At 48.9% G+C, this 22091-nt stretch overlaps 2 protein-coding genes across 2 annotated transcripts; one reads left to right on the top strand and one right to left on the bottom strand.

Annotated features, from left to right (window-relative positions):
• Positions 1-1422: 1422 nt before the first annotated feature.
• Positions 1423-13852, top strand: LOC144170849 (uncharacterized). The gene is made up of 12 exons (XM_077700869.1): positions 1423-2209; positions 2619-2711; positions 2911-3016; positions 3510-3780; positions 4588-4945; positions 5995-6168; positions 6231-6333; positions 6714-6797; positions 6861-7103; positions 7686-7857; positions 7951-8099; positions 9873-13852. The coding sequence occupies exons 1-12, from the start codon at positions 1919-1921 to the stop codon at positions 10046-10048; spliced, it is 2220 nt and encodes a 739-aa protein (XP_077556995.1). The 5' UTR covers positions 1423-1918; the 3' UTR covers positions 10049-13852.
• On the bottom strand, positions 8695-16022 carry LOC144170850 (uncharacterized). Its single transcript, XM_077700870.1, has 4 exons — positions 15811-16022; positions 15048-15254; positions 14272-14428; positions 8695-9651 (listed from the first exon to the last, which is right to left on the bottom strand). Exons 1-3 carry the CDS (start codon positions 15957-15959, stop codon positions 14272-14274), a joined length of 513 nt encoding a protein of 170 aa, XP_077556996.1. The 5' UTR covers positions 15960-16022; the 3' UTR covers positions 8695-9651.
• Between the last annotated feature and the right edge of the window lie 6069 nt (positions 16023-22091).

Raw genomic sequence — 22091 nt, 5'->3', positions numbered from 1 at the left:
CAAGATGTTGCGGCTGTTAGGTGACGTTGAAATAAAATCTATGTATTGTGCCCGAAATCGTCACTGACGTTAAGGGTCTTAATTACCCTCTGGAAGACGTTATGTAAATCAAGTAGACCAATCAAGTAGCCTAGTCAACAGGAACGCCCGCTTCCTGTCACTGCTGCACGAAGCCGGATTTCTTGTGAGGGCCGATGAGTGTCCGTAATCTGAGACACGTCATTAAAGAGGCTGCCGTTGTTGATCGCCTGCAGGGGTTATAATGGAATAGTCGTGCGATAATGCGTCGCGCTTCGTCGAACAGCCTCCCGAGTGCGAGGTTGTGCGCGCGGCTGAAAAAGTGGCCGGGCAGTCTGTATGCGATGCGAGACAATAGCAGTGCGCGCGCGCGCTGTCGCAGCTCCGTTTCACTGACTCCCCGTACACGGCTCGAAAGGCGCCTCAGGACGTAAGGAATTTGCTCCCACATCTGTAACAGTCGTTGAGCCAGGCTCAAGCAGGAAAATTCTCGTCCCGGTGCATTCCTAGGAAATCTCTTGATTTCCTACCTCCATTCAAAGTTGGAACCCCAGAGCTACTCAAACGTTTCTGGGGCTTTAATACGTACTGCTCACAACCATACACGCCTAGTACAGTAAGATCAAAGAGAAGTCCCGTCATATCGTGGTGGAGAAGCAATCGTGGAGGAGAACACTGACAGCCGCGCCGTGCCCCATTCGGTGGGCAAACATCAAAGGTTGCGTCGGGGCACGGTTGACACGGCATTGGGTCATGCACAAGGGGCTTCTCTCGTGCGCCAGAGCCGCTTTCCCGAGAGGAGCCACGCAAAGGGAAAGACCGAGGCTTTTTGTGGCTGTTTCTAACTCTATTTATTCGCCCGGTGTCCCTCCGGGTACACAGGTGCGCCTGGATGACGTGACTCTGCCGACATAGCCGCAGTCTGCTGGCTGCCAAAGAAAGGGGAACAGCCGGAACGCAGCGGTCAAAGAGGCTGTCTGTCCAAAGCAGGGCCGCTGGTCTGTTCCCTTTTTATCCGTCTGTTTCGGCGTCACTGGAACAAGGTCAGTGCTGCAGGTACTCTCCGCCGCGGCGAAGGAGCTCCTGTAGTTGCTCGCTTTGCGAAGCAAACGGAGGCCTACGGCAGCGCGGGTCGATAATGGTAGCGATGTCGGACGTGTACGCGACACTGGGCATACACAGTGAGTGACCTGACGCTGTTTTAGGCTCTCAGGGCGGCCTCCGGGGTCAAGAGCAACGCGAGGTCGACTGCCCCGCGTAGGCCCGCACGTAAGCGCAAAATTAACTCGTGCAAAGCCTGTTTCGAAGGTAACCGTGGCGCACATTGGGAATTAGTGCAGAGCCGCAGCTTGTGTGCGTCACGGAACACACTGTTTGCATGGTCCAATGCTGTGGTGTTTAAAGGGACCCTGCAACACTCTTTGAGCAGTGCAAGTTAACCTGCGCGACGTTTAGATTGCACCCCCAGGAATACCTGAGCCAAATATTACATCTGTACGTGAAGCGGTAACCGCGCAAATCGCTGTGAAAGACGCGAAAAAACCAACCGCGCTCGTTTCTATTTTCCTCATTATTCATGGCCTAAGGGACGTCACTCGGGCCATGCTGTTGACGTCACAGTTAAAATGATCAAAATGGCAAAAAATATATTTTCCTTTCCTGCTTCCGGTGCAATCCGCTGCCGTCGGTGGCGCTGTGCACTAAACTCATCTAGACCGCAACCGCTGGCAACCTGCTTGGTGTTTGTGGCTCGAAAAATGGCGTACAGCAAGTCTGCGCGAGCGCTTGCGTGCGTATGAGTTGAGCTGTTTCGAGCAAACGAAGTTCCGTCGACGGCGCGTACTGTGAACGTTCCCGCGGGTGTGCTGTGAGTACACTGTAAACCGTGAGTGCGCTTGCAATGAGCAGCAGAAAGGATGGGCGCAAACGGTGTTCTGTCGTTGGCTGCGGAGACAGCGATAGAGACCGGAGCAAGCATTTGGTGCCCCATGAACCACAGCTGCGGCAAATTTGGTTGCGGCTCATCGGACTAGCGCCGTGCGATTGTCGGCGATACATTTACGTTTGTGGGCGCCACTTTACCGACGAAGCATACAGCATGAACCCGAACCTCATGCATACCATGGGTCTCGGACGGAGGCAGCAGCTCCGCCTCGATGCGTTGCCAGCTCTCCATCTGCCTACGGTACAGGTAAGCAACTTGAAATTGTCCGCTCTCGGGAAACAGATTTATATCATGTGTGCGCGTGTGCGCAAGAGTGTGTGTGTGCGCGCGCGCGCGTGCGTGTGTGTGCGTGTGCGTGTGTGTGTGTGTAGAGAGATACGGAGGGAGAGAAATGTAAACGTAAGTTCTCAAGTTTCTGAAAGCCCTAGTTTACTCTGCTAGCTTACTTTGGAAGGCGCAGCAGAGCAGGATATAAACATTTATGATGATTTATTCCCACACGCAAACAAATTCAGGAAACGTGACTGTAACGCCACCCTGTAATGAATGAATGTGGCGCATAGTGAGTTGTGTAACATTACCTCAAGTGATGTCTTCCTAATGGCAGCAGCTGTTCAGTTGCAGCAGGTCGCTACAGTGTGTATTATTCTTACAGCCACATGACATGCAGACCGGAACATCTGCCAGCCAGCCAGGTTCAGGAGGAGCTGCACCTGCTGTTTCCAGTCCTGCTGGTACCTGTCACCAGGTGAGCTACGCCACTTTCCAAAAGACAGAGCATGGATTCCATATGAAAGAGAATAGTGCCGTGCTTGTTTTTCTTAAAAATGTTTGTGAGGAGCTTCCGTAGTCTTCTCTTGTCAGTGTATGCACCTTCTCGCTCGCTCTCCGCAGTTGGCATTGTATTAGTGTTGGCTGCAATTGTCATTGAGTGCATTGCTTCACAGGCACCCCAGCGTCCTGAATCATCTGGACTTGCTGCTCAGGCTGCAGCTCCTAGTGGCCATGAAGTGTCCACGCAGACTTCGATGGAAGTTTCAGGAAGGAGTGTTGGTGAGTGCGTTTTTGTTATAAGCACTCGTGCAGGTTGGCAGACAGTGGTCCATGCAGTGATCCAGTGGTCTGTAATCTTTGAGCACTGCATGTCTTTGAAGACCATGCCTTCCTTACTGAGGGTGTGATACGGCATGGAGCAGCGATTAAAAATGTTAGGAGTGCTCATGTGAAGTTTATTTTTATTTAATTATTTATTCAGATACCTACAGCGCCCAAGTGGGCATTATTGTAGGGGGAAACGAACAACAAAAGATACAGGTAGTATAATACAACATGAAAAGCAACAAACAATGTAAGTATAAGGCAACAGTAATGAGCCTCAGTTCAACCAGCTTACACTGATGTGAACTTGTAGGGCCTTGCTGTAGAGTATTTACTTCAAATCAGGGCACTCACAAAGGCAGTACCGCAGGAAGCAAAGTATTGTCAACTGTTGCCAAAACAACTGTTTTCACAGCTGTTCTATGCCTGTTTGGGGAAATTGTTGCAGGCACACAGGCGCATTTTGGTGTGAAGCTGCTGGTGTCTGCGGAGACACAGACAGAGACCTGCTATGCTAGTATAGGGACACAGACAGAACCCCCATCTTGTGACGTGTGTTCAACACAAGGCGACTGGCAGCGGCCCCTGCCTGCAAGCTTCCAGCCTGCACATCGGTCGACACCTTTGCCACCTGACCCAGAGGACATGGAGCTGGACGAGGTGATGGCTCATGACGACGACCCCAGCTACCAACAAAGCTTCGATGAAAGCTTCATGGAGTAAGTGATGCTATAATCATGCGTGTTACCTAATTTTCACCTCCAGAGCAACAGCAATGCAGTTTTTAAAGCATCAGTGCATGCTTTCAAAACTGCATTGCTTACAAAATTCACGCCATTTATGGATAATGCAGGTTCACATGGTATCGTCCGCGGTATAATTTATTCAGTCGGTCGAAGTTCTCTCGCCAAAATCTTGGCTTCTGTTGAGAAACAAATGAAGTGTAGAAAAAGTTGACGACATTGTGCCTGCGTGCGTGATGATTGTTGTTTAGTGCACTCAGCGGAGAGCTCATGTGAAGAAATGAGCACTAGCAAATGTGTCTGTCATGCCCAAACTGAAACAAACCAGTTTAACGGGCACTACTTTGGAGCAGTAACACAAAGCAGTTAACCCCCTTCCCTGCCCCTTGTAGCTTTCTCTCCTCATGGATAGACAGCACAATCTTTTTGTTATTTTGTGCCAGCTGCGTATAGGTCCTGCTGTGCTGACGCATAACTTTCTGGTGAAAAAACGACAGGAACCTGTTTGCGAGCACTGTGGAGAGTCTCTGACAGTATTGCATTTGAGTAGCCCATGGCTGGAAACGGAATGCATAACACTATTTATTTATTGTTCCTACGGTATTGTAGCCCAGAATCCGTTGCTGGAAAGCTTTTTTGATTTCTGAACCAGTTAGTAAATGTGCTGTTGCAAACAAAATTTTTTGTGGGATGCAGGAGCTGACCGAAATTGCTTTGTGTTCGAATTTATGCCTTTAAAGTACTTCTTATGCTTACACCAAGCACACGTGCCACAATTTGCAGCCACTACACCGAAGGGCACCCGAGGGACGAAAGGAAGTTCCTCGTTTTTGAAGGAAAACTGAGGGAACTCCTTGCCCGCTGCCGGGTGTGCCACAAGCCCTGCAGCAACGAGTTCAAGGTGGAGGGGTCGATGCTGTATGTTACCAGCAGATGTGTCGACCACACGGAAAAGTGGCAAAGCCAGCCCATGTTCCGTGAGATTCCTGCAGGGAATGTTTTGCTGTCGGCCGCCATCCTTTTTTCGGGCTGCCCAGTTGCTGCCTTCCTCAGAGCCCTGGCGTCTGTGAACATACAAGCTGTTGGGGAGAGGATCTACTACTACCACCAGAAGGCCTATTTGCTGCCAGCAGTACGAAAAGTAAGCAACACCCATTGGTTTGCACTACCATGTACGGAGGGTGCAGTATTTGACCTTGCTAAGAGCTGAAGCTTGGAGAGAGCTCTACAAACCTCAGGTGTGCTGAAAGGGGATGAAATGAATGTACCCACAGGTGGGGAACATACACAGGCATAATTGAAAACAGTGTCCCCAAACACAGAAGAAAGCTGATACACTTATGTGCCTGAATAAATCCTCGTGCGGAATGCCATTTTCGCATGTGTCTATGTTCAGCTACCAGCAAGTTTGGAGGTCCTTGCGAATACATCGTCATCCGGCTTGATATGTATTAACCTGAACATCTCCACACAGCTCATCAAATCTACGAGAGGATTCGTGTTGTTGACAAGTGTGTCTGCACTTGGGGAATGTTGAGACAAAAACATATTATTTTCATGTGTGTTCTCTCTCTCAGGGATTACTCATTTTAATTCAATGGAAATAGTAGAATCCATCCTGTAGAATGTGTAGTCAAGCTAGACAGGGTAAGAAAACTGGTGAAAATGTCGAGTCGAACTGGTTCGTCAGTTGGTATGACAGTCGTGATGTTACTAGTTCAGTTGTATGTACTAGAATTGTGTGGGTGAAACTTTCTCATTGTAAATTTTCTCTAGACCAATAATTCTTTAATTTGCACTTTTATTGCTACTAAATCTCTTTCAAATGCAAATAGCAATTTGTAAAGTCAATTCTAATCACCGTCCACAATTCTGAGTGATAGCTTCACTGCAACAACTTGCGTGCATGGTAGGCAGTCCAAGGTTGTTTCAGTAGTCACGTGTTCACCTCAACTAGCATGCTATTGTTTTTGACCGCCCTGAACGAATATGGTCATTTAAAAAAGGCGGAATTTTGTTTATCACAGTTTCGATTCAGTTCATGCGTATGAACACCAAAAAATTACCTTTTAGCCCTACGCAGGGCACCTTCACAGCTGCGAATATTCTAGCTGCAAAAATTAAAGAGATGCCACCAAATGAAATTTTGTGTTAACAACAGAATGTCTTTGTTGTTCTTCATTCTTTCAGCTCTATCAGGACCAACAAGCAGAACTGATGGCAGGGCTTGTGGGCAAAGAGGTTGACATTGCAGGCGATGGACGCTGCGACTCGCCTGGCTATTGTGCAAAATACTGCACATATTCCATGCTGTGCACGCAGGTCAACCGAATTCTTCACTTTGAGCAGATCACAGTTCGAGAGGTAAGGAAAGAACTGCATTAACTGTGGATAGGCAATACATCTACGTGAATTTCTTTATGCAGTCTGCGGCCGTGCCTAACAGCGGTAGCATGGAGAAGGAAGGGCTCATCAGGTGCCTGGCAAGGCTGGAGGGCCAAGGCATCACCGTGCGGAGCCTCACTACAGGTAACTTTAATGTGAAAACAAGGCACTGCCCCTATACGAGTGGCCAAAAAAGATGCTATTCTCCTATCCGCTATATAAATGTGCTGCATTCACCACGCCTGTAAAAATCTATGCTACCCCGATTTCGGTGCAACTTCAGGGGGTATGCTTTGTGTTTGAACGCCGAAGAGCAATATGTATATGAGTGGCAACTCGGCCTTCTCAGGCAACTAAACTGTCAGATGTGCTTGGTGCCTACAGTGCACTGGCAGCATTTGGCAGCTATTTTTTTAGTGGCTGCAAGCCAACAAGGCTTGCTCCTCCTCAGTTCTCACTCTTTGGTGGACGTTGGGCATACTGGCAGAATTAACTTTGTTTTATTTCTCTTGCAAATGCTGCAGACCGTCACCCTGCCATACGGACCTTCTGCAGGCAAAAAAAGCCCCAGATGAAGCACCACTTTGACGTGTGGCACATCAGCAAGGGTATGTGCAGCGTTTCCCCGCACCATACAGGGTAACTAATACCTACGACATTGTCCTCCTCAGGCATCAAGGCCAAGCTGAGGGCTGCCTGCAGGTCCCAAGGCTGCAGCAGCATTGCTCCATGGGTGCAGCCCATCAGCAACCACCTGTACTGGGTGGCTGCGCTAGGCCAGGGTGACTGGGACCTAATCGTAAGCATGTGGCGAAGCATGCTCAACCACGTGTGCGATGTGCATGAGGGCCATGAAGGACCCTTTGCCGAGTGCCTGCACAAGCCGCTCGAAGACCGGGAGTGGATAGAACGAGGCAAGTTCCACTGAGCTGGGACAGTATTTCCAGGCGATTTCATGAGTTCTACCACAAGAGCATGCATGTGTTTCTAACTCACGGTTCAAACAATTGCACCAAACTTTCCATGTTCAAGTGGAGTAGGGAAATTGAAGCACTACTTTCTTCTTTCTAAAGTATCCTGTATTACACAGCGCCCAGCTTGCCTTACGTGCACTCCTCCTGTTTCTTCGGCTGCAACTGGTTAGCATCAGTGTGCCTTACTAACACCATGAGAGGTCCAATTGTGAAAGGTCACTACCTCTACAGCCTACGGAAACAAATGCTATGGCAACTGGTGTCCCTGATGGAAAAACCTGGCCTTATGATGGCATAGAGCAACATTATGGGCCACAGCTTCGAAATTGCAAATTAAATTGCTATAGTACGTGCATACTACCTACATGCACAAACACAGCATTGAAAAATTTTACATTTTGCTGCTTGCAAGGGTTTTATGGTGTACTGCAGTTATTGGGGGAGCATGAAAATAACATGCAGAGAAAATATAGGGGACACAGAGGCCGCAATTATAATCACCCCACTTTTGTTTTCAAACAGACTCGCCTGCACACCTCAAGCTGAGAGCCATCCTGGACAACCCCAGACTCCTGAGCGACCTGCGCCAACTGTCCAGCACCACGCAGACGTCCTCGCTCGAGTCGTTCAACAATCTGCTCATCCGCTTCGCCCCAAAGTCTATCGCCTATTCTCGAGATGGCATGGAAGCAAGGTAATCTATTGTCATATCACTGAAGGGTGAATTGAGGATATCTACTTTTAGAGTCCTATAGGGTGTCATTGAGCCTTTTTTCCTCTTCCAAAGGACTCGCCTCGCAGTGCTTCACTACAATGAAAATGCGTCAAGGCCACAGGCACGCACTCGCAAAGGTGCCAAGCGGTTCAAGGTGAAGATGCCGAGGGGCAGGAAGGGCCACTTTACGGTCGCCGCAGTGAAGAGAGCACCGACATTTGGTAAGCAGTCCCACTGTTCTGTTTGGTTGGGGCGACAACATTAAAGGGACCCTGCAACACTCTTTGAGAAGTGCAAGTAAACCTGCACGACGTTTAGATTACACTGCCACCAATACCTGAGCCAAATATTACACGTGCACGTGAAGCAGTGAGCGCGCAAATCGATGTGAAAGATGCGGAAAAACCAACCGCTCTCTTTTCAGTTGTCCTCATTATGCAACCCCTGCCACTGCCTAAGGGACGTCACATAGGCCATGGCTGCCCGATCGGCTGTCACTGGTCAACTTCGCGGCTAGATTCTCCCATTTCCGTCGTCGTCATCGCTGTGTGCGAACCTCTTCTATGCCTGAACCTGTAGGCACAGTTCTGCCGTTTTTTTGTGTTTTGAGTGCGCGCGGAGCTTGAGTGATGAGCTCAATACTTCCCTTTAAACGGGACCACTCAACTACAAATGTTTATTGCTTCAAAAACGCCCTACCAGCCCGAGCGCGCACTTGCGAGCAGTCACCCATGCCTGCTTTTTTGTGGCACCAGACCGGAAATAGGCCCCTACGCGTTGCGGAGAAAAGGAGAAAACTACCCGGCATGTGATATATCGAAGGCCGCCGAAGAGAATGCCGCGAGCCGCCCCTCTCTCCGGGAGAGAGCTCGCAGCTTTCGTCGCGTTGTCCGCGGTCGAGTTGAGAGGGAACGATTATGCGCGATTTCTTATTGCACGTAGTTTCGTTAATTGTGAACGGATTTTCATAATTCTTGCGGGAGGAAATTTCTGGGACAATAGATTTTATCCCGAAATACATTACTAGTAGTCGATGGCAAGTGTTGCAGGGTCCCTTTAATGAACTGAATAATGCATACTGCCACACTAGTGTCAGCCGCAACTTCATCACCTAGCCTCAACCGACATTGTTTTGGTTGCCTAATGGGTCGGCTCGTACCCATCAGGGGGCCATGAAAACAATGTACATCTTTGACTGATTCAAAGGAGCTCATGTTTTATAGTGCCCTCACAGCTTGTCTGGCAGCAGATGGTGCTTTATTCATTGAGAAATGAACACCTGCAGTCAAAATTTGAATTCCACCACTGCACCACGTTTTTTATTATCAGCAGTGATGTATTAGAGGCAGGCACCTAAATCACAGCTGGTATGTGGACTAAACATACTCTCCACACACTGCAATCCACCAAGAGCAGTAAAACTGCTAGTATATGCCAAAACGTCTTCGTTACAGTTGGCTGTCCTAGATGATGCAGCAACGCTGCTTGGTGTACACTCAGCTTATTATTCAGGGGCTCTACCCCAGTGATCGCTCAGTCTGTTTACTTCTGCAAGCTGTATATAAAAAACTTGCTGCATGAATAGCAGTGTAGTTATGCACTTTTTCAGGTTTTGGAGTGGTAAATTTTTATTTTATGCACCGTGTGTTAGCAACATTCGGCACTTTATCTTCAGGTGTTCAGAAGCAAACCTCTATCAGCGTGAAAGGTTGTTGATCGTTTGGCTTGTTGGGCACGTGAAACACGCTCCACACCATGAGCACGATGAAGAATCTGGAAGAGAAACAGTTACATGTGCAGCTGTAGAATAAACAGCCTAATCATGCTTCGCCAAGAAGTCAAACTCATGCGGGACATCTATGTGGAGTCACCGGCATTTGTACTCCAACTTTTTTAAGGCCAGGTTTCCTTTGTCACATCTTTTGTTCAGTTTATTTAACATGCTTCACTACCAAAAAAAGCAGCACCTTGTTTACTTGTTTTTCGTTTTTCAGACTACGTGCGCGGGCTGCTAGGAGATGTGGTGGCACGGTGCAGTACCACGTCTCTTCGAACCACCATTTCTGAGAGCAGCACGCCCCGAGAGCACTTCATGACAACGGGCTTCAAGCGACCCTCCACTGATCAGCTCGTCGAGGCGCATTACAAGCGCTTCCGCAGTAGTACATGATGTGGTGGCATACTGCAGAGAAGCACCAAGCCATCCATGCCACAGCTGAAAAAACCCGCCCCAGGGGCTCAGTGGCGTGGCGTTGCGCTGCTGAGCACAAGGACGCGGATTCGGCGAGTCGACGACTTGGCTGACATTTACGGTTGGTCGGACAGGCTGACCTCCTGCAACGCACTATGCAGAGTGGAAGGCGCGGCCAAGACCTGGTTTGATTCCCTGTCATCAGTGGACAAAACGTGGGTGCAGTGGAAAGACGAACTAAAGCGTGCATTTCCGTCGACATGAGGAATGCAACGCCTCCACCGTGAAATGGAAGCCCGTTGTCGCAAGCGAGGTGAGCCCATCGAATCTTACTACTACGTCAAGCTCGCCAAGACTCGCCGGTGTAATATCAGTGACAAAGGCTGTGCCGAGTACATCATCACCGGCCTGAACGATCCAGACACAATTCGAGCAGTGAGCGTTCGCACCTACGATACTTCCGAAAATTTGCTTCACTGTCTCAAGCATCTACAAGATTGTCTAGGAAACGTAGTTTCGAGGAGCGCGAAAACGTCCACGAAACTGACGACACGCTGCGTTCCATTGAGATCCCTGATCTGCCCCAGCGTTCGGTCTGCCTGTGGGCCAAGGAGTCAACCGTTGTTCCGCCAAAGTATGTGGGATTCGTCAAGCTCTACGCCACGGGTGGCATTCCCAGCACAGATGTGTTTATCGACGCACAATTCCGGTGTCAGGAAGGACGTGAGCACTGCATACCACGCTGCGTCGTAACTGTCGACCAGGCGTACGAGACACGCCTACCTATCACGAACATGTCAAACCATGACTTGGACATCAAGGAACACGAGCGGCTAGCATAAGCGGAAATCTGCTATCCATACGATATGCTGGAGCGAGAAATAAGCGTCCACGTCACTCAGCGACAGCCGATGCCACGTGAAGAGATAAAAACTGGACCGGCCGTCACTCCGCACCAGCGAAAAATGCTGGAATGCCTTATCGATGAGTATCGTGATTGCTTCGCACGCAACATTTCGGTGATCGGGCAGACCAGTGCAGCGGAAATGAAGATTGAGCTGACAACAGATGAGCCAATGAGATTCCGTTCATACCGACTTTCCTTCGCAGAGAGGGCTCACACAAAAGAGATGGTTGAAGAACTGAAGCAAGCGGGAATCGTTGTCGACTCGACTTCCGACCACGCCAGTGCTATTCTCCTCGTGCGAAAGAAGACAAGAGAACTGCGGATTTGTGTCGACTACCGTGCACTTAACCGTGTGAAGAAAAAGGAGAGGTACCCGTTGCCACTAATTGATGATCAGCTGGACCGCCTCTGCGGAAAGTGCTCCTTCACGAGTCACGACTTGACGTCTGGTTATTATCAGATCCCCATGGCAAAGGAGTGCAGACACAAGACAGTGTTCATCACCCCTGACGTGCACTACGAGTTCGTCTGAATGCCGTTTGGGTTGGCCAACGCTCCAGCGGTATTCCAGCGGATGATCAACGCGGTTCTGGGACATCTGCGATACTCTGTGGCACTTGCCTACATGGATGACTTCTTGCTTCCAACGACAACTGTAGAAGAGGGACTCGAGCACCTGCGAAAGATTTTGGAGGCTCTTCGAAGAGCGGGACTGACGCTACGGTGGAGTAAGTGCTACTTCTTCCGCGACCACGTTGACTACCTTGGCTACGACATTTCTGCTGAAGGGGTGCAACTAGGAACTCTCAAACTACAGTATGTAGCGGAATTTCCGAAACCGACAAAAGCCTTTGACGAAACTGACTTCCAAGGACGAAACTTGAAAGTGGACTGCAGAACAAGACTTCGCGTTCGTCAAGCTGAAAAAGAGGTTAATCGAAAAGCCTAGCTTGGCTCATCCCTCGTTCGACGCAAGAACGGAAGTTTACACAGATGCCAGCAGAGAAGGGATGGCAGCTATTCTCTTACAAGAGCAAGCTAACGGGCAGCTCCATCCCGTCGTGTACGCCAGCCGACGGACAACCGAGTGTGAGGAGAGATACCACTCCTACGAGCTGGAAACATTGACAGTTGTGTGGGCGCTGGAGAAGTTCCGGTCCTACCTAACAGGATTAAACTTCAAAGTGGTGACTGACTGCAATGCCGTGCGGGCAACGATGAGTAAACGAACACTCCTACCTCGGATCGGCAGGTGGTGGCTTCGACTGCAAGAGTTTACCTTCGATGTTGAGTATCGAAAGGGCACGACCATGGCGCATGTCGACGCACTCAGCCGCTCACCACACGACCCTCCCGAAGAGACCGATGCCGTTGGCGGCATTCAGATCCTCGCTACGTGCGTGGAAGTAGAAGACTGCCTTGCATCGCGCAAGTTAACGATCCCAAAATAATGGCACTGAAGGAGAGGTTAGAAAAAAAACAATGCCTCACGAAAGAAGATCGGCGGCGCGTGCAAAGCGAATATCAATTGCACAACGGCAAGGTGTTCAAGAAGTTTCAAGACAAAGGTTCACAGAAAAGGCTGCTCTGGGTCGTCCCAAGTCAGACACGTTGGAGGGTAGTGAAGGCTCGTCACGATGACATCGGGCATTTTGGTGTGGACAAGACGCTGTCACGGTCAAGAGAAAACTACTGGTTTCCAGGCATGAGGTGCTACGTTAAGCGATACATAGTCGCTTGCGTTGAATGCCTTTTCCACAAGACACCCGCCGGAAGAAAACCAGGAAGCTGCATAGCATCGAGAAGGTGAACAAGCCGTTTCATACGATCCACATTGACCATCTCGGCCCATTTGTTCGGAGCAAGTCGGGCAAGGCGTACATAATTGTGGCTGTTGATGGCTTCACGAAGTTCGTCATGTTGCGAGCTGTTCGTAACACCTCGGCTGGACCAGTGTTGCTGTTTCTTCAGGAAATTTCTAGCGTTTTCGGCCCACCGAATATGGTAATCACAGATAGAGGGACTCCATTCACTAGTGTGAAGGTCAGGGCAATGTGTGAAAGCTTTCGAATCACGCACGTCAAGACTGCAACTGCCACCCCACGAGCAAACGGTCTAGTGGAACGGTACAACCGCATGATACCTCCGGCGGTGGCAAGCATTACCAAAAGAGAAGACGGTCGGGATTGGGACTCGACACTGCCTCCGGTGCAGTGGTGTATTAATAACACCGTGCACCAGGCCACGAAGACTACGCCGTTTGGACTTCTGTTCAACTTCAGATCACGGAGCATTACGGGTGACTGGGTGGAGGACGCCCTCACAGAACATTTCGACAAAGAGTTGAAGGAGAAGAGGGCCGTAGCAATGGAAAACATTCGTTAGGCCCAACATAAGCAGCAAACACGTTACAACAAGAAGTGGGCTGAACCGTCCGAGTTTCAACCGGGAGACATCGCTCTAGTTGAGTGAGAACCCACAGCGAGCAGAGAATCCCGAAAACTTAAGGTCAAATACAAGGGACCGTACGTCATAGCCAAGAAGCTTCCCAATGACCGTTACCGCATCAGAGACGTCCAACACACCCGGAGGACATGAAGAGCATATTCCAGTGTAGCTCCCGTTGAGATTTGGGCGAAGGACATCGACTCGGAAAGTTCAGAATCGGACGAAGACAAGAGTTTTGACCGGGACGGTCGTTAATGCAGGCCGAATGTACGCGGCGCTTCCGCTGGATGACGCCACCGAGCCAAACGAGCAGGCGAGCGGAAGCCGCGCACCGCCACCGCAGAGCAAGAAGAGCGCTCTCCGATAGGCCACGCAAGCCACCGTTGCAAAGAGAAGCAGTTAAATAAAAACGAGTTGTTTCAGTTCAACCTCGGCTCTCAATATTAGATAACAAACCCTACAATCAGTCAATCAACAGCTGAAGAAATATATATCCTGAAAGCAAAAAGTGCCCGGGACAACTACAATTTGCTGCTGGCTTGCCTGAATCGAGGAAATGCAGGCTGGTTTTATCCTGTATGGTGACAAGTAAGTCACTGTTTATCACAAAAGTGGGATTGCAGTGCACAGCTTTTCCTGTTTGTTTTTTCGCCCTAAATATGAGACACCTTTTGTTCGTAAGACTACATATGTCTTGTGTCTGCTGCTACATCACTGCACAAACATCCAGTATATTTACTAGTTCTGCAGCTAATCCCCTCGAGGCACACACATTATGCCCACACTGTACCAAGCCTCATGTAAGAATAACGTGCACTCAAAAAGCACTATTAATAAATTTACCCACTCATATTTGGGGGTATTTGAAGCCGACGTAAGATGCAGAGGGGAATTCCTGCCGAATGCGGCCAGTGACGCAGGCGGGCAACACCACACGGTTTCCTGTACCCAGGAAGCTCCAGCACCACCGCGTAAACAGCCGGTATGCTGTGAAGCGGTATTTCCTGCAAAGATAACGAAACCCCATTTTCACTTCTCTAGGTGGAAAGCATTGCAAAGATTCAAAGCATTGATTGCACAGAAGATAGAATGCATTCATTGAAGTGTTTCATAAACTGCATGCAAATCAACTTCCATCACCTCAACCTCTGCATGTTCAACAGTTCCATACGGGTTGCTGTGTGCAGTTCTGTCGATAAGACTGTACACATTATGTATCACTTTATAACCAGTTCTTGTCTCTGTATGTTGCACATGTTTCGCCACTTATTAGCAACCAGAAGACATGTTGGGCAAACCATTTGCAAGGCAACCTTTTTTACATGGCAGATGTGAAAGGCTCTTTCCTTTGCTTCATGATACATGCCTTCGGTTTTGTATTTGCATTTGAGAGGCAACTTTTGTTCAAAACTGCTGTTGCTTGTTTAGTTTGTTTGAAATTCACTACTTTGGTGGCTGCTGCATTTGTTTGCGGTCATCAGTTTTTGGTTTGAGGCCACAGAGAAACTTGTCAATAAATGAGTGTACAATGCACTTGCTGATTTTGTCTCTAAGAAGACTTCCCGCCCCACCAGCGCATGCTTCCACTGCGTTTTAGGCAACATTTACAGCAGGCATTCTTACTTGTGCTGCTCACGTGCCATCGGCACACCGTGAGATGCAAGCTCCCTGTACATGGCCTGCAGGACGGCTGGATTGAGGCACAGGCTGGGGAAGTAGGCGTGCCGAGTTATACACTCATCGTTGCCTTTTGAGAACACTTCTGGAATGTCAAAGCAGCACTTGTTTTCTACGGCTTTGTCGCTCCTAACGCAGAGGCCGCAACTGCACCTGCAAGCATGTGAAGCACGAGTAGCGTGAGTTCAGCAAAGTTGTGTTGGAGGTCAAATGAAAGTTCATGGGCATAACTCCAAAGCGGTGGCCATCGTTTCGAAGCGACGAGGGGCCGGAGTGTAAATGCATGTATTCTTGGCTTGGGGCCTCGCTTGGAGGTTCGGGAAACGGTGGAAATCTCGTAGGGTGCCCCGAGAAGGCCCACCTGCAGCAGCAAGAGCATGGCCCAAAGTAACGCGCAAAACGACGTGATTTCCACCGTTTCCCCAAGCCAAGAACACATCCATTTACATGCCGACACCGCGTTGCTTCAAAACGACGGCCGCCGCTTTGGAGACTTCGGCACCTGGGTCTGAGCTATAGGGCCTCTGAGCACCAATGAGGGCAAATAAAACAGCAGCGATATCCACATGACACATGTGGGCTAAGCGCGGACATTATCGTCGCCAAATGCCTTTGTACAAAGGAATAACGACTCGCGAACCTACGCGCGGCACTTTCACTGTGCTGGCTAGCTGTCAGTCAAAACACCGATACATATTGGGATACGCACCACCGCATGTCGTCGTCGGCCTGGTGGGGTGGCTCCGGGGGACCGCCGCCGGCTCTTTTCCGGACTTTGCGGCGAGGAGTGTCCGCATACGGGTCGAAACCCATGTCTGCGCTCGCCGCTTCGAGCCGCGCTCGCAGAGCTGGGTCCATTGCACGACGAAACGCACGGTAGCGAAAGCAGGTATCCGAAAGCACAGAAGCAACAACAGTCGGATAACCCACATGAACGCAACTATGCCTGAATTGCCGCACCGCTCCTCCCGCACCGGAAACGAGCGACTCAGCGTTGCCGAGATAAAGAGGAAACCTGCCGGCCCATGACATGTCGAAGGCTCCGAAAGCGAACGTCACGAGGCTCCCCCCTCTCCGGGAGAGAGCGCGCAGCCTTGGCCGCGTAGTACACGCTGAGTTGAGAGGGAACGATTATGCGCGATTTTTCATCGCGCGTATCTACGGTGATACTGAACGGATTTTAATAATTCTTGCGGGAGAAGATTCCTGAGACAACAGACTTTATCCCAACATGCATTTCAAATAGTCGGTTATAAGTGTTGCAGGATCCCTTTAATGCTCCAGCCATGGATGCCGGTTGATGAATGGGCGCATCACAAGGTAGCGATGAAAAGGAACTTGTCGCTCTACCCTGTACACCTCTCGTGGATGTTCACTTTGTAGTCAGACTCCATCCCGCGGGCCCATCAAAACTCAACGGAAATAACGGAGAATGGGGCATTTGAGGGCGCTTTTTCTAAGGGAGCAATTTCGACAGCCTCTGCTTATATATGATGATCAGGCTGTTGACTGTATCCACGAAGAGCCTGGATAAGCAATGAGTAATGTAAGCGGGTCATTCCATCATCCCACGCGAAACGTCCCAGCCCAAAAAATCCACCATTGCCAACTTTATCGAAAAAAATGTGTGTTAGCTGCCGGTAAGGTGTACGAGGTCTGCCCAGATGATTTTCGTCAAAAAAAAAATCGGCTGTGTGAGCACTCCTAGAAGATCCCGCAAACACGCGAATCGTGGTTAGAGATAATAAATAGAGTAACACTATGTAGGATGACAAATATTACTTTAGAACATTCCGCTTGAGTTGTTCTTTGATGTCGGACCATGACTGAAGCCGTGTAAGAATTTTCGCTGTTGTATTAGCTAAGCAAAACTGCAGGAGATGGCGCGTTTTCAGAAATGTTTCGTGAAGGCAGCACTCAAGTTTCAGCTTTAAGTGCCTAGTAAAAATAATTTCGGTCGATAACAGGGCGCACTTTTTAAGAAAATGTCTTACAAAGATGACAAAAATTGAGTTTTTGTCAAATGTAACACCTCAATAACGAACCACGGCCCCAGAGGTGAAATTACATATGACGGCTCATTATACGCATCAACAATTTATCTTCTAATTTTAAGAATTTCGTTCGAGTAAATTTTCTTTGAGGCGAGAAAGAAATGTTTAAATTTCGCAGACCGCTACTGAACTGTGTCCCCCAGTCGGGACGCACACGCACTGCCGGTCTTTCTTTTGGCAGGCATGTGTACACCTGGATCTTTGCTAAACGAACATTGCTTGTGTCGCTTAGCATGAGAAAAAATACACCGTAAACCGCGTTCCTCCGTCCATTCTCCAATTAAGAGGACACAGAAAGTGAGCGTTTTGTAGTAGCAGTTGTCAGCGAGCTTGGCCTGACTCTCTCTGGTGCGTATACGAAGAAGAATCGCGGAGTCACTTTTACCCGCCTACCGCACGTCACGAGGCCCACACACATTAACCGCTGGTTGCTTGTTACTGCATACATGAAATTTCTTGCAACGTGTTTTCTTTTCTTTTCGTTTTTATCCACATATGTTCAACTGTTCACCAGTTGAATAGTCAGCGTCAAAGAACACTGCCTATTTTTTCATTCTCGTTTTTTTATTTGAATTTCTTTGGCGCATGTGTAGGATGTAATGGCAACACTAAGTTTAAAAGCGTAGCTGGTCTGAAGTGATCGAATTGTCGCGGTCCTTTGACTGGGATTGCCATGAACCAAGGTGTGCCCTTCTTTCTGGTATTTTAGAACTTGGAACCCTGTCTACTGTTATTCCTTAGGTATTGTTTTCAGTCCAGGCATACAGGTCCTGTGGGGTCTGAATCTGATTTTGGAAATGTGTCTGGAGACTTGCTCTAGCTGCCAGACGTTTAAGTGTGCTGCCGACGCCATCACACGCGCTTTTGCCGTGTGCAAGGGCCAATAAATTCTATTCTGCCGACAGTTTATGGTCCTCTTCATGGTAGCAAAGATTAACGAAGTTCTTTTTGCTCTTGTATTGGGAAGAAGCTCCATCAGAGAATTAATGATTTTTTTTGTTGTTGTTGGAGCAGATCTTGTTTCTGAATTCCGAGTACTGAGCTCTAAATTGTGTGCGATGCAATTGTGTCGTGCTCCAAACAGTCTGAGATAACGGCAAAAGAGCGTACAGAAACCTCTGCAGGGTTGTTTTCCCGTTAACGAAAATACATAATGAGGTAGATTGCGGCCTGTTTTGACCCACTGGTACGACTGTGGCGCGTCCTGAACTATAAAGCTGCAATTTTCCGCAAAATTCATCCCCATGACGGCCTCGTCCTGATTTAAGTTGGCCTTAAGGTATCGAAAGTAGCTCGCTTGCTGCATACTGATGAAATGGCGGACCTTAAGTTGGTTTAACAAGTCCATGAAGTTTGTCGAAAATTCTTCAGGTGTCAAAATAATGGTCTCAAATCGACAGCGTATTCCCCTGATTCATTGCTGGACATGAATGTTATCCTTGCTCCCGAAGACGTCAGCAAGATTTCGCTGCAGTAGTCTATCTGCGTGAGCCGTATCTGGGAACGTTGTGCATTTGCCGGAAATGCAGTCTTCGTTATCAAGTTCTTCCAAGAGTTCTCCCGTTGTCTCCTTGAGGCCACTACAGTGAAACATCAACTTAAAGTTCTGGGGACTCATGAAGACACATACTGTGTACGTACCACTTCCAACAGCCAGAACACAGTGTGGAGGACGCGAAGACGCGAAGAAAAAAAAACGGACGCATCACATCACGTAGAAAATTTCCTGGAGACGATACGGGCAATCGCGGGCTTCAAAAAGTTTGGCTGTGGATCTCACACCGTCCTTAAGCATCGAACAATGGTAAGTCTTCTGAAGGACAACGCGCAATTTTTTAGTCACCACCCCCCACCCAAGCCAGCGGGCGGTTCTGGGGTTGCACACACAGAACCGGGAGGACTTGTTGCACAGCTGGCACACACCACGGCTACCACGGCAGCTCTCACCAGCTGGCACACAGCATTTCGGATCGGCTAGAGCGTGACTGCGCAATGGACGCCTGCGTGGATTCAAAAATTTTTCGGCGCTTCACAAAATCATCGCAATAGCGCATATATTTCCGATGAACAGTTTAGAAGCTCTGCAGGTGAATTATAAAATGTATTTTGGACAGCTTCGTTGCTGCTACTGCCACTAAAAAGCGTGTAGCGGATGTGACGGCTCCGCGGCCTCGACGTCAGATACGTCAGAGGCCCCGAAGGCCACGTCCCCGTCGGAAAGTAGACGAAACGGAATAGCGCGGCCGGGTGGTGAGGTGGCTGAAAACAGGTAGTCGGAATAACCCAGGGGATACAGGGGGTACACTGGCCGGATTTGCGATGAGAAATATCCGGATAATAGCGAAAGCATTCTCCCTCTAACGATGGAAATGTGCATTAAAAGGCCCATTGGCGAAATACGAACAAAGTCGGCTTCGTTTTAGGTGGCAATTCAGGCAGTCTACGAAACAGGTGCGGGACAAGGCGAAATCTCGAAAGGGAAGGTTTGAAGCTAGAACATATGTATAAGACCCAGCTTGCAGCCAGTAAGGAAGAGAGAGGCGGAGTTCGAAATAACCCTTCAGAAAAAAAAACTCTCGGTTTTAGGTTTTAACCGAACAAAATAGAGATAGCGAGGGCATCCTCAATCACAGCCTAACGGCGGTAATCTCGCAATCGGCAGTAGCTGTAAGAGCAGGAGGAACTAGGAGAGGTACCGGACGGGTAAACCTTGTCGTGTGTAACTCATTGAAAGCGTAGTAATATGAAAGTGTCGGTAAGGGCGAGTCGCACTGAATTGGCAGGGCTATGGTTAAAACAGCGCAAGGGACCGGACCCGAGTAAAAACGGACGAGGAAAGGCGCTGTCCTTGTCCGATTTTACCGGTGCCCTGTTCCTTCCGCTGTTTTAATCATGGATCCTTACCGGCGCGCCCAGCGTAGCACTCTTGGCAGAGCTACATGGCATTAGACGAACAGCCTTTGTGCAAATTTTCTAATCCAAGCCGTAAGCTCGCAGGCCGCAAAAAATTCCATGCAAAAACTTACGTCCCGATAGAGGCTGAAGCGTTTTTTGCTGAAAGTTAGAGAAAACACATTTCTTAATTTCTTACTGTAATAAAATATTTTTGTCACATTTAAAGGTAAAGCTTATTGTAATTCTTTATGGTTAAAAAGGCTTAGGATTGGCCTAGAAAATTTTGACCAGGTGTGCATTGCATTTTTCACTATACGAAAAAGCGTCTGATTCTGTGGACACCGCAGGAGTATCGGAAGCATTGAAAGGTGTCGGAATAGAGAATATTCTCATAAGGCTTGTTTAAGACATAAGCAAGGAATGTACAGGCAGGATAAACTTTCCCAACGAGAGAGAAAAGTTCCCTGCCATGAAGGGAGTAGGTGAGAAGGCATCATTTGGACAAACATGTTTGCAGGCCGTATCTGAAGGGGGTATTACAGAACGTTGACTGGAATATCAGGGTTTCTCTCTGTCCCCCTCACTTGTTCCCTTTGCTAGCCCCGACTCGGTTCTACTTTTCCTGTCCTCCTTTCTCCCCCCTTCCTCCGATATCCTCCCCTTCCCACACCCTTCCTTTTCCACATCCACTCCAATAACACTTCCGTCGTGCTCCATCTCAATTCTCTCTCTGAAGTTCGCAATGGCCTTTGACTCCTTCCCCCCCCTTTCCCCAAGCTTCTCCCACTCCCTCCCCCCCCCCCCTCTTCTCTTCCCGTATGTGCTCCACTCCTTTTCGTCTGCCCCTATTCCACTTCAGGAAGCGGCTGTGGATTGCGTAGGCTGCACAAGCGCCGCGAGAACTGTGAGCGGCGAAGGCGTGCCACCAGCAAGGCGCGCAGTCACGTTCGATCTCTTCTGTTGCGTGGCACCACTGATGATGAGCATGACGCGGATGATTATGATTGCGGCTTTAAAGGCGGGCGATGATGGCACCAATACACACCGCTACCTCTCACATTCCCATTTCCCTATCCATCTTCCCATTTATCCCTTCCTTACATCCACTTCCCTCCAGTTCTCTTCACAATCGCCCATTCTCCTTATCCTCCTCTCCTCCCCCCCTGCCCCGATATATTGCCTTGCACCCAGTCTTGATCAGTAACTGGTTAATAGTAACGCGGTACCGGTAACTAGTTCCTTTATGTAAGAGTAACTTGTAACTGTAACAGTGTTACTTTTTACACAGTAACTGTAACGGGAAATACCGTTACAGTTACTTTCTTCTTTTATAAAAACTATCCAAACGACACTCATTAAAGGCCAGCGTACAGTTCACGCTTTCCATTTTTTCGGACTACCTTCTTTCCCATATCCCCCCCCCCACCTTTTCGCGATTTCCATTTTTTCGGACTACCTTCTTTCCCATATCCCCCCCCCTCCTTGCGCCTTTCCACAAGACGGCTACCCTCGCAGTTTAGGAGGGGACGTCGCTAAGAGGATTATATTCACTGCAAAGTACCGAGGACGGAGGTCGGTCTTTAAACCGATTTTTAAAACTTTTCTTTCGTCTTGAGTCGAGCGGAAAGAAGAAAACAATAAAAAAATGGCAATCAGACCTGCGACAAGAGCAAAGCTCCCGGACACCAACATTGAAAGACAACTCATCCTAAGTTACAATGACTTTTGCAAATACATTTTTCGACGCTAAGGGCGCATCAACAAAAAGTTGGGCCCATCTCCCCGCGAGGGGACTCGAGTCAATGCGTCGCATAGGGGTGGGTGTATTGCGTTAACGTTTAGTGTTTGGGGAGTTGGTGGTAGTGAATGCGTTGTATCAGCAGCTTCTTGACGTAGTTTGAATGAGTCAAGGATATAAGGCGCGTTCGTAGCCTTTCATTCTGTGTCGGTTTTGTGGCGCAGTGGGAAGAGCACCATGTACCTCGCGTTCCGCCCACAGGTAGTGAATGCGTTGTATCAGCAGCTTCTTGACGTAGTTTGA

Source organism: Haemaphysalis longicornis, unplaced genomic scaffold, assembly GCF_048455015.1.
Source record: "Haemaphysalis longicornis isolate Haplotype H1 unplaced genomic scaffold, Haemaphysalis longicornis Haplotype H1 scaffold_2, whole genome shotgun sequence".
In the NCBI taxonomy this organism is placed as follows: domain Eukaryota; kingdom Metazoa; phylum Arthropoda; class Arachnida; order Ixodida; family Ixodidae; genus Haemaphysalis; species Haemaphysalis longicornis.
Note: the sequence above shows the minus strand (reverse complement) of the source record. Positions and strands in the feature narration are given on the sequence as shown.

Coding starts and splice junctions, on each gene's coding strand:
- LOC144170849 (XM_077700869.1), top strand. CDS start 1,919: ATGAGCAGCAGAAAGGATGGGCGCAAACGGTGTTCTGTCGTTGGCTGC. Junction 4,946..5,994: donor TGCTGCCAGCAGTACGAAAA/GTAAGCAACACC, acceptor TCATTCTTTCAG/CTCTATCAGGACCAACAAGC. Junction 8,100..9,872: donor GAAGAGAGCACCGACATTTG/GTAAGCAGTCCC, acceptor TTCGTTTTTCAG/ACTACGTGCGCGGGCTGCTA.
- LOC144170850 (XM_077700870.1), bottom strand. CDS start 15,959: ATGGACCCAGCTCTGCGAGCGCGGCTCGAAGCGGCGAGCGCAGACATG. Junction 15,255..15,810: donor GCCGACGACGACATGCGGTG/GTGCGTATCCCA, acceptor ACATGCTTGCAG/GTGCAGTTGCGGCCTCTGCG. Junction 14,429..15,047: donor ATGGCACGTGAGCAGCACAA/GTAAGAATGCCT, acceptor TTATCTTTGCAG/GAAATACCGCTTCACAGCAT.